The 11,014-nt window shown below is 54.9% G+C and overlaps 1 protein-coding gene across 4 annotated transcripts in view; it reads right to left on the bottom strand.

Annotated features, from left to right (window-relative positions):
• PRCD (progressive rod-cone degeneration) overlaps window positions 1–11,014 on the bottom strand; it is a 26,450-nt gene that overhangs the window by 4,588 nt on the left and 10,848 nt on the right. Inside the window, exons 1-6 of one of the 4 annotated variants that reach the window (XM_011950568.1) lie at window positions 9,054–9,127; window positions 8,695–8,763; window positions 6,638–6,718; window positions 6,149–6,241; window positions 5,359–5,488; window positions 3,646–3,751 (exon numbers count right to left, since the gene is read on the bottom strand). In XM_011950568.1, coding sequence (XP_011805958.1) covers window positions 6,697–6,718; window positions 8,695–8,763; window positions 9,054–9,127 — 165 coding nt within the window. In that variant the 3' untranslated portion in view covers window positions 3,646–3,751; window positions 5,359–5,488; window positions 6,149–6,241; window positions 6,638–6,696. Of the gene's footprint in view, window positions 1–3,645; window positions 3,752–3,904; window positions 5,840–5,905; window positions 6,242–6,637; window positions 6,719–8,694; window positions 8,764–9,053; window positions 9,174–11,014 lie in introns of those variants that run through there. The other 3 variants (XR_001002749.1, XM_011950639.1, XR_001002755.1) reach the window with 3 other exon arrangements.

Below are 11,014 nucleotides of genomic sequence, written 5' to 3'. Positions count from 1 at the left end.
CCCGTCTCTACTAAAAATACAAAAAATAGCCGGGCGTGGCGGCGGGCGCCTGTAGTCCCAGCTATTCAGGAGGCTGAGGCAGGAGAATGGCATAAACCCAGGAGGCGGAGCTTGCAGTGAGCTGACATCCAGCCACTGCACTCCAGCCTGAGCGACAGAGCAAGACTCCGTCTCAAAAAACAAAAACAAAACAAAAAGTGCTTTATGTATTGCGGATACAAGTCCTTTCTCAGATTTTTGTTTGGCAAATATTTATTCCTGGTGTTTCCAAGAGCAGAGGTTTAATTTTGCTAAAGTCCAGTGTATTGATTTCCTTTTCTGGTTAGTGCTTTTTGTATCCTGTTGAAAGGACCTTTCTTTCTCCATTGGATTATCTTTGCTGCATCTGTTTTTGGATTCCATTGATGTGTGTGTATATCCTTACGAATCTCACACTGTCTTGACCTCTGATTCTGTCTCCTCCTCACCTTAGCAAAGCCACTGTGGTCCACTTGGGTTTCCCCTCCCCAAGGCACAGTCAGGGAACTGTCTCCAGGCAGAAGCTGAGGCAGTCATGGGGTCACTGTCCTGTGTGCTGCCTGTCGCCAAGTGTCTGTTTCTTATATCTTGCCCAGTTTTCTGGTTGTTTGTGGCAGGTCTTAATCCGTTTCCGGATCCACAGTCCCTGGCACACAGCACCTCCAGACACAGTTCATTATAGTCGCTTTCGATTGGGAAAGTCAGTGGGGCTCCCAGAGAGCTTCTGGTCCATCCCTTTCATTTTACTAAACAGCTCTTTTCCTGAGGAGATCATTAGTCCTTTACGTCTTCACTCCAGCCCACCTGGGCTTGACAAATATTTATCAAATGAGGAAACCAAGGTTCAGAGAACAAAAGGTCACAGGGACAAGCAGGGTTGGGCTGGCAGAACGAGGCCACCTAGGCTGGGGCCTTCCTATAGGACCAGCTGGCAGGGCAGGGTCTGTCTCTCCTCGAGTGTCACTCCTGACACCTGACACAGGGTTTGCACATTGCAGGCTCCCAGGACACACTTGTTAAATAAATGACCAAATTAACACATTAATTTATTTTAATGCTTAGTTCAAATGGCTTCTGCCTCTGCATATGATATTGTGTGTATGTTTGTGCATGTGTATGTTTGTGTGTGTGCATATGTATGTGTTTATGTGTATCTGTGTATATGTGTGTTTGTGTGTGTATCTGTATATGTGTCTATATGTGTATATGTATGTGTGTGAATGTGTATGTGTGTGTGCATATGTGTGTATGTATGTGCATGTGTGAATGTGTGTGTGTGCGTATGCATGTGTATCTGTGATTGTGTCAGTGTGTGTATGTCTGTGTGTATGTGTGTGAATGTATATGTGTATGTCTGTGTACGTGTGAATGTGTCTCTGTGTGTGAATGTGTGTGTATGTGTGTGTGAATGTGTATGTGTATGCATATGTCTATGTGTGAATGTGTGTATGTGTGTCTGTGTATGTCTGTGTGTATGTGTATGTGTGTGAATATGTATATGTGTATATCTGTGTATGTGTGTGTGAATGTGTGTGTCTCTGTGTGTGTGTGTGTGTGTATGTGTATGTTTGTATATGTGTATGTCTGTGCACGTGTGTGTGTGAATGTATGTGTCTCTGTGTGTGAATGTGTGTGTGTGTTCACATAGGGATAGGATTGGCCTCTCCTACCCAGGCTCACAGGCTGAGTCTGTTAGTAAATTTTTAAAAATTTTCTCAGCCCCCCACTACAGTCGTAATCCCCACTACAGTCGTAATCCCCACTAGGGGGCACATGTGTCCCACAGAGAGGGTCTGTGCTCCTTAGGCACAAGGACTGGCTGCCAGCTGTCAGCAGATCCCCCTCAAAGCCACCTCCTTGGTCTCCATGCCCTGCACCCTCCCGTTGCAAAAACAAATCAAAACAGCCTTCCTCACCAGGCTCCCGTCTCCAGCTGGGCTGCTAGCTACCGTCCTGTCCTCTCCCCAGGGCCCTGCCCCTGGCTGAAGGAGGCAACAGACTGGCAGTGGCAGTGGCAGTGAGTACGGGTGATGACCTCGCTGTCTGTCATCCCTGCCAGGGGCCACCACGTCCTCCCTGTGGAAGACTGGGGGATCCTAAAGGGGCAGCTGTCCTCGCCCCCTCACCTGGCAGGCAAGAACCAGCCCCTCAGGACCCAGAGTCTGGTCTGCCCTTGAATGTGAGTTCCTGAAGACAGAACAGTGGTGATGACCCTGGCCAACACCAGCCCACCTGCAAAGGCAGGGCAGGCAGGCCCACAGCTCCATTCCTTGTGCCTTGTAGACAGGTCACAACCAGAATTTCCTCATGGCCCCCAGCTCGAGGCTCGGCTCCCTCTATCCCAAGCTTTGGCATCAAATTTCCCAGGCTTAGGTCCTGGCTTCGCTGCCAGCTATGAGTGACCTTAAGCAAGTTCGGTGAACCTCACTTTCCTTATTGGATAAATGATAACCGTTCCTGCCGCATAAATGAAATAGTGCGTAAAATACAGGAGCTGGCACGGTGCCTGGCATGTGGTAAGCGCCCAATGCATGTTAGTGGTTATTAATCATATAGTTAGTATCATCATTATATTAACATAAGCTTCCGTGCGAACCACTTTGATGTTCTTCTGAGGTTCACAAAGAAGCATTATCTTCTAGCTGTAGGTCTTGGGCTTCTTCCTAACAGCAGAGGGGCTACGGGAGCCTGAGGAACCAGCAGGGTTCGCTCTCTCGCCATCGTGCCTGTCTCAGAGCGGGCACCATGCCCTACCCATCTAGTCTTGGCCCAGCACCTCTGCTGTTTGCCCTTGCCCAGGACTGTCTGCGCACCCCCCCACACACACACAACCAGACACACACAACCACACACACACACACAACCGCACACTTGGAGTGGGTGGGTACTCCCCAGGGTGACATCTACACCCCAGGGTGACAGTGGACAGCCACAGCTGTGGTGGCTACTTCCCTCGCTCCTACCACACCCCCGCCACCTCATTAGTTCCCTGGTCATGCTCCAGTCTCCAGGAGAGACTGGCAGCCACCCTGAGCCTCAGTCACAGGAGCAGCACCTCCCTGCTCCTGGCTGCTGCCCTCAGCCGCCCTGCAGCTCCAAGCAGCCTTTCCCTGTCACTCAGGCTCCCCCAGCAGAGAGATTAGCATTCACACGGAGGAAGGCTCCACAGCTAAGGTTCATTCTGGAAGCAGAGCCAGCTGGGAGTGGCAGTGTCCAGGTCGAGGCCCCACTGGAGATTGGGACATGGTTCTGGGCACGGAGAGGTAGAGGTGGTCTTCTCCAGTACAGGCTTACAGGGGGCTTCCCCACCCCAGCAATGCCACCCTCTGCCATCCTCTAATCTGTTGCAGAACTACTGGTTGCCCAGCTCTGTGTATGTGGAGAGACAGCAGGAAGGACCACAGAGTGAGGATGTGAGGAACTCTAGCCATCCTGAATCTACCACTGTTCAGTAATTTACAGTTCAAACCGGATTGTGCCAGCTCACATATATGGGACACTTACCCAACGTGCTAAACATCTTCCACGCGTTATCTAATCAACCCTTACAACAACTCTAAGACACAGATACCAGTAGGATCTGCATCCTACAGCTAAAGAAACTGAGGCACAGAGGTGTTCAGAAACCCAGGCCACAGAGGTAGGATGTCCTGGTGGAACAAGGTTCACACCCAGGAGCTCTGACTCTGGACACCTTGCTCTTGGACTCTGTTACTGCACGGTAGCCAGCACCCTGGACCAGAAGGGACCCCACCCTTTGCCTCAGCTCTCCCTCCGTAGTTGCCCTTTATTTGCCCTCTCCCAAGCCGCTGAGCACGCCTGCTCCCATTCCCAAGCAACGGCTCTTTGCAAGGAAAGGGAGGAAAAAGGACTCAGCCTCCGTAGGGACAGTGTCATAGTCAGGATTTAAGCAATTTCCCCATTTGGAGGTCCACCCTTGCCCTGAGCTTCACACTAACCCCTGTGATGGGAGCCAGCGGACCGAGGAAGGGGCACCCAGGTCCCAGGAGCCTTCTGTGGGAAGCTCTAGGCTGAGAGAGGCAACTTTCTGCAGCAGGAGCTGCAAATGTACAGATTGCGCAGAGAGCCCAGGGGTGGGAGAGGCCCCGGGAATAAGAGGCGAGCGTGGGCTGGGTGTGCGGGGAAGGTGTAAACACAATCTGCTCCCACCAATGCCAGCCTGCTCCCTGGGGGAGACAGCCCCCCCACCCAGCCCACATGGCACCCCAGCTGCCCAGGCAACCTCCAAGCCCAGGCAACTCCAGCCCCTCTGGCCACCAGCAGCCCCTTCCTCCCTCTTTCCCGCCCTTCATCTGGATGGGATCCCTGGAGCAGCCACCGCCTCCGGTGCAGGTTCTTGGAACGGGGCTGTGGAGGGGCTCTGCCCTGGGGAAGTGCATCTGGGCCATGAGCCAGCTCCATGACCTTGGCCTGACAATTCCTCACACCAGTGGAAGGAGATGGGCAACTTGGAAATGGCAGCAAGGATGAGGTGGCAGGAACATGGCAAATAGATTAGAGAATAAATGCAGATAGGATCGGGGAACACAGACTGGGTCCCAGGAACAGTGCCCTCTGGCCCTCAGCCTGACAGGCCTGTCACCAGGAAGGCCGATGCCTCCAAAGAGAGGGACAGGCTGACAGGAGCTGAGACAGACGGTCACGGGCTCACGGCCTGGGTCAGGCTGGCGCTGTGGCTTTGCCTCTGCAGGCTCCTTCCCTAGTGTGACTTTCCCCCTGCCTCCTGCCTGCCCTACTTTGAGAGGCTCCCACAGAACTGCCTTCGCACACATCCCAGCCAGGCTCCCCGAGGTACCAGCAGCCCCTCCCCAGCGGGGTACACCTCCTCCCCAACCCTGAGCACCTCCCCAGCGGTTCCCTCTCCTCTGTGGCAACCCTCACCCTTTCCCTTCCCTCCCTTCAGAGGCGGAGCGGCGGCTGAGGTGCTGCTGTCTAGAGAACTCCATCTCTTACTGCCTGGAAGTCAAGGGCAAGGGCCAGCCAGGCAGAGACAATGCCACTGGGCTGGGAGGGGGGCTGGCTGGGGAGGAGAGACGTGTGTGCACAGAGGCACGGGGGGCTTTTGAAGACTAATAGCTGTGAGACGTCGGGAGCAGCTGCCTGCAGGGTCTGCGCCTGGATCTGGGAGCAGAAGCGGAAATCTGCTTTTATCTCTGCTCAGGATCGCGCAGGATTGGAAAAAGAGAAATGGCAGAGCAGCTGGGGGCAAAGAAGGCAGCCGCCGGGACTGAGCATCAGCAAATTGACAAAAACAAGTGTCGGGCTTTTTCCTTCCCACACGCTACTGCCCGTTTGGAACACATGCGCTTGTGCACATACAGAAAACACATTCGGAGGACAAGCTGTCAGTTGCTCCCATCCAGCTGCAGGCAGACATGTCACAGATCCAACTGGCATTTCTTATTGATAATTTCAGCAGAGCAGCCAGTGACAGGATGAGCTCTGGGAACTGGGGAAAGGCAAATGACACAGAAGCAAGTGCCGCTGTGGCAAAGTGACACCAGCACCTCGGACCACAAGCGGAGGCTTAACAGAATAGCTCCTGGGCTGACAGGCAGTCAGCCAGGCCAGCAAACCACTCCCAACCCCTGCGAACTGTGTTGGGTTCCAGGGGGAGGCCGCCTGCTGTGGTGGGTAGGAGCGTGGGCCCTGCAGCTCCAGTGTGAGCCTGGGAGCCTCCACTTCCTAGCTAGGTGACGCTGGGCAAATTATTTAACCTCTCTCTGTGTTTTCCCATTTAGAATTTGTGGATAATAACATTACCAGGCTCTGTGGGTGACTGAGGATTAAATTACAGAATGAATGGAAGCCCTTGCTTAGTAAACGTGAGCTATCAGCTGTCCCTTGCTCCTGAGGTCTCCTCACTCCTTATTTATTCCTACCTCTTGCCTGGGCTGCTGGCTGCCCTGGAATCAGCCTGGTGGACCCAGCAAGTCCCTCACCCTAGGTTTTCTCAGGCTTAGCAGTCCCTCAAAGAAGCCTCAGGAACTCAGAGGGAAGGAAGCCCGTCTGAGAACAGTGCGCACATCTGCTCTTTCTGCCAGGCCCAGCCAGGTCCTGCTCAGAAGCCCATACCCAGGGCCTGGGGGAAGGGGAGACTGGTATCTACCTTCTCTAGTGCTGCTTCCCCCCATTCTCCCTCTTGCTGCTGCTCCGGCTCCCACAGCATCCTCCTGGGCTAGGGGACGAACCAGGACCTGAGCTGAAACAAAACCAGAACAGATCAGCACTTCTCCCACACCTGGGGATGGGGCTTGCATTTCAGAGTGGATGTCCCAGAACACCGCCTCTCCCTTGGACGTCCTCCGACACTGCCCTCATGCCCCAGCACGACCACCTCGCCATCCCCAAGCCTAGAAAATATGGTCAAACCACACCTAGTTCTCTTCAAACTAACCCTTGCCCCATGGCCTGGAACACAACAGGCTCAAGGTAGCAGCCAAAGGCACGAGTCCATCTGTCTACTTTGAACCTCCATCAGTGACCACAAGAGCTGAACACTGCCTGCTATCCTCCCACATGGCCGGGCCTTGCCTATTTCTTCCTGCCTGCCCCCAGCCTTGCCCTCTGCCCTCCCCAGCTCCCAGCCCTGCCCTACCTGCCTGGGCCAGCTGGTCCCAGTCTCTGGGCCTGAGCCCCACCTGCAGAGGTGACGGCTTACTTCAGAGGTCCTTTCTCCCTAAACAGAGGAAAGCACTAGGTCAGGATTGAAGGGCACGATCTTCCCATGTTTCTGACTCTCCTCTTCCTCCTCCTCCCATCCCTATCAATTCACCCCAATATTCAGGGGCAGGACCACCTAAGGAATCAGTTGGCATTTAGGACAGTGTGACTGGAGAGTAGAAATGTCACCCCCACCGCCAGCCCTCCACGGCAGCCACCATCGGCAGGTGGTTCCTCGATGTCAGACCAATTTTTCCAGTTAACTGGGTCCCAGGGAGTTAATAGGCAACTGCTTCCTTCTGGCTAAGTCACGCCAGGCCTGGCCTGGCCAGATGGTCCTCAGATTTGGCCTTTTCTCTCCTGCCAGGAGGTCCAGGTCCATTTCATGTAGAAGAGACCCTGCCTGGAAGTCAGGGGCCTGAACGTCCCGCATTAACCACAAATGAGATAGATGATCAGGAGGAAGCCACCCAAATCTCCCTGTCCCTCCCTTTCCACAACCATTAACCAAAGATTAAAACTACATGTCCTGCCAATCCTCCGGGGTCACTGAGCCTTCTGAGTGACTTAATATATAAGAAACCTCTGGAGAAAAACTAAAGCACAGGTCCCGAGCATGAAACAAGACAGCTGCTAGCATTTATGGAGCAATCACTCTGCACCCTCACCAAAACCTCGCAACTACTCTGTTATTAATCTTAGTTTATGTATAAATAAACAGATTGTTTTTGTAAATTTCCCCCATAGTCTTTCCATTAGTAAGAAGGAAGCCAGGATTTAAATTATCCCTGCCCAACTCAAGACCTGGGCTCAATAGCGTGGTCCACTTAGCATTTGAGGGCCTCCTATCAGGGGAGGCCCAGGGGTGGTCATTTTAGCTGATTTAACTAGTGATATCAATCAGGCTCTATTATGATGATCCCAGCTGGCCTATCGAGTTGAGGTGTCGCAGAAATGCCGCCGTTTCCTGTACAGGCTCAGGGCTTCCCATTGGGCCTTCTGATCATCAGAATCTCAGGACTCAGAATCCCAGGACTCAGATGACAGGAGACAGAAAGACTGAAGTTCTCTCGGTTGCCAGTTTCCGCATATCTAAGGGACACATTGCTGGCAGGTCCCCACCCAGACATGGATGGTCACAGTACCCGCCACCTGAGTCCTCCCTGTGTGGAGACACCCTCCTACCAGTGGGCCCTGACCTCAAAGATGTCATCGGATCTTTTTTACTCTTTGTTTCACTGGGAGCAAAAAAGTCACTCTTCAGACAGGTCTCCCATGCCAGGTGAGTCCATAGGCACAGAAGGAACCGTTCATGCACTGGACTTCATAAAGATTTGCTGATTTTTTCCAGTGTTTCGTTGGGAGAGGCGCCCCTATCATCAAACGACACTGGGCACCCAAGGAAGGAAAAGTCTGGAAGTTCCTCCAACTTCACCCCCTAAAGACCACATGGCTGTAGCCTAGGGAAGAGTTAACTTTCTGGCCACTGGAGACAGCGTCCTGCCCGCAGGGGCTACCCAGCCAATGGCACTCAATGCTGATGATGTCATGCTCCTCCCGCGCCTTCTATTGGGGACTGGACAGCGAATCCTGCTGGAGGCTCATGCAGCGGAGCCGAGGCGGGGCGGGGGCAGAGGAGGAGGAGGGGGAAGGGCAAGGAAAGGCGAGCAAAGCCACACAGAGCTACTCCTGCCTCATCCCTCCCTCCCCTTCCCTGTGCCTTCCGACAGAAGGTGCCCCGGGGGACCGCCCCTTACTGGAGATAGAAAAACATTGGCTTTGGTCCAGAGGAGCGGGCTCCCATTCCCAGTCGCAGAAAACAGACATCCAGCCTGCCCACCAGGCGGACAGGGAGCAGGGTGCCTAGGGCAAGGGCCAGGATACGGTGCACGCACAGGCGCGCAGACAGGCACACACGTGCACCCCTAGGCATGCACAGCCGCAGCTTCCTTGGCAGCACCCTCCCTCCCCCAGCCCAGACTCCTGCCTTACCTGCCTGAGGACTGAGGGTCCGCGTCCACGCTGCTGCCCCTAGCTGCCCCATCCACGTCGCTGGGCTCTCTGTGGGAGGCAAGAGTAGGCAGGAAGAGCTGTGGCTGTGCCCAGTCCCTCCCTGTCCCTCCACAGGTCCTGGCCTTATTGGGCTATGGGACTGGAGGCTGCAACTAGAGCCTTTAAGCTGTAAGTTCCCCTGCTCTGAGACTGAGCTCTCAAAGGTTCCTCAAAATGCCCTCCCAGCCCCCCTGAAGGTCCAGGCAGCCTCTGCCCACCTTCAGCTTGGTGGCAGCCCAGCCCCATGGTTCCCCCACCACCACCACCAACTGCCAGCCATAGCCCGGTCAGTTTCTCACGGTTGGACTCGGTTGGCAAATCGGCGGCGCCAGAGCATGGCCAGGGTGCTGAGCAGGAAAAGGGTGGTGCACATGGCGCAGCTGCCCCATCCCCTCCCAGACCAAGTCTGCAGAAGGCCACAGGCGAGGGGCCAAAATGGCCCCAGCCAGCTCTCAGGAGCCACTGCCGTCTGTCCTGCGGTTCCTGCTGGGGATGGATTAGGAGGCTCAAGCTGATTAGTGGGTCACCGGCCGCAACCTTGTGAGGACTGATTAAGCTCACTGGGCCCAGGTTCTCCCCTCCAGCGGTAGGGTCAAGGCGTGGAGTGTGGCATTGAGCACGTATTCGGAGTGTCGGTCTGATGAGACTGGGCCTTGCTTGCAAGGAGCTGCCAGTCTAGACAAATGTTCTGTCAAGTACAATGGCTGCAGTAGAGTGACCCAGGAGTTATTCAAGGCGCCTACAGGGCACTTTCAGAGTTGTAGGCATCAGGGCAGGGTTTAAAGAGGAGCAAGGGCATCTGAATTTGCAGTGCGCAAGGCAGAGGAGCCCTCAGACAGAAGATGCTGCCGAAGCTACTGACATGAAAGCATGGAGCATCTGCCAGTAACTGCAAGGTGAGTGGAGGTGAAGCAATGATGTCACCGTGGAAGCATCAGGAGAGGAGGAAGAAAGGGGAGGGATATTTGAGAATGAAGCCAGAGAGATAGGGAAGACTCAACAGTGAAGGGCTGGCAGCTTTACCCTCTGGACAATCCTCTCCAAACTTTGCTGATTACACACCCTCTTCAGTAAAAGGCAGGATTCAAGTGTGCATTCACAAAATAGATAGGGGCAGCCACTTACAAATTATAGGCTAGACTACTATACAGATTCATTCCTATGCCATACGACTACATTACATTTGCAAAGGATGAGATATAAAATTTCTCCTGTTTTCTTTCCACATCCCAAGGGGACCTGTTGGGCAGCCACTTGGTCACACCAACTTTGGGAAACTGTTGGGTGTGTATGTGGAGCATGGAGCCAGCCATGGCCATGCTGAGACAGGGGTCTGGGAGTGATGTGAGAATCTGAACCCACCCACTCCCCTCCACCCCCTCCAAGACCCCCAGGAGGCATTAGATTTTCCTTCCCTCAACAAGGGGGAAGCAGTGTCAGAGGCACTGCCCCAAGGTCCCCCAGGCACCTGAACGCTTAGCTCCCAGGAAGGGCCCAGGCTGCAGCTGAGGCTGGCCAGGGTGAGTTCTCCTTGCCTCCCCTGGACCTTAAAGTCAGATTTTAAGAATAAATACACGAACCATAGCGAAAGCGCAGAGCCAACCCTTAGCAATGCTCGGGCAACGGGACATCAAGTCTTGAGCGAGGACAAGGGTCACCAGGAGCCTGAGTGACATCTCTTCCTGACACTGCCAGGCCCTGTCTGGCCTCAGGCTGCCCCCAGGACTGAGCAGCCGCTGCAGGGCAGGCACCATGGGATTCTCCCCCAGCTCTGGCCCAATCTCACACTGCCCTGGACAGGGCCCACCAGGAGGAAGGATTTTCTTCCCCCAGGCCCAGAATTGGGTCCTTGGTCTGGCTGAGGTGTCCCCAGCGGCCTGGGCCTTCCTCAAGACTTTTCGACCGCCAGGTCCTCTCTGCCCTATCCGGTGCCTCTCCGGACTTCTTCCGCCACCAGCTGGGCCAGAATTCAGGGCAGCGCCTGGTTCTTGCCTGTCCGTGTCATTCATAAGCCACGGGGGACATCTGGCCGCCGCCGCCGCGTGCGTGCACCAAGGGCATGGAGGTGCTGGGGGGTAGGAAAGGGGGGAGCAGGCCTCTGGCGCCCAAGGTCGGAGGTGCGCTCAAGTTCGACAGCCGGGGCGGTGGGCGGGTAGGGGGGACGACCCCCGTGCTAACCCCTCAGAGCCTGGGCGTCCAGAGCTGTGGAAGTGGCGCCGCGGCCCCCAGCGGCTGGCTCGCGGGCTAGGGGAGAGGCCCG

This window comes from Colobus angolensis, unplaced genomic scaffold (assembly GCF_000951035.1).
Source record: "Colobus angolensis palliatus isolate OR3802 unplaced genomic scaffold, Cang.pa_1.0 Scaffold1, whole genome shotgun sequence".
Lineage (NCBI taxonomy): Eukaryota > Metazoa > Chordata > Mammalia > Primates > Cercopithecidae > Colobus > Colobus angolensis.
This window is presented reverse-complemented; position numbering and strand designations above follow the sequence as displayed.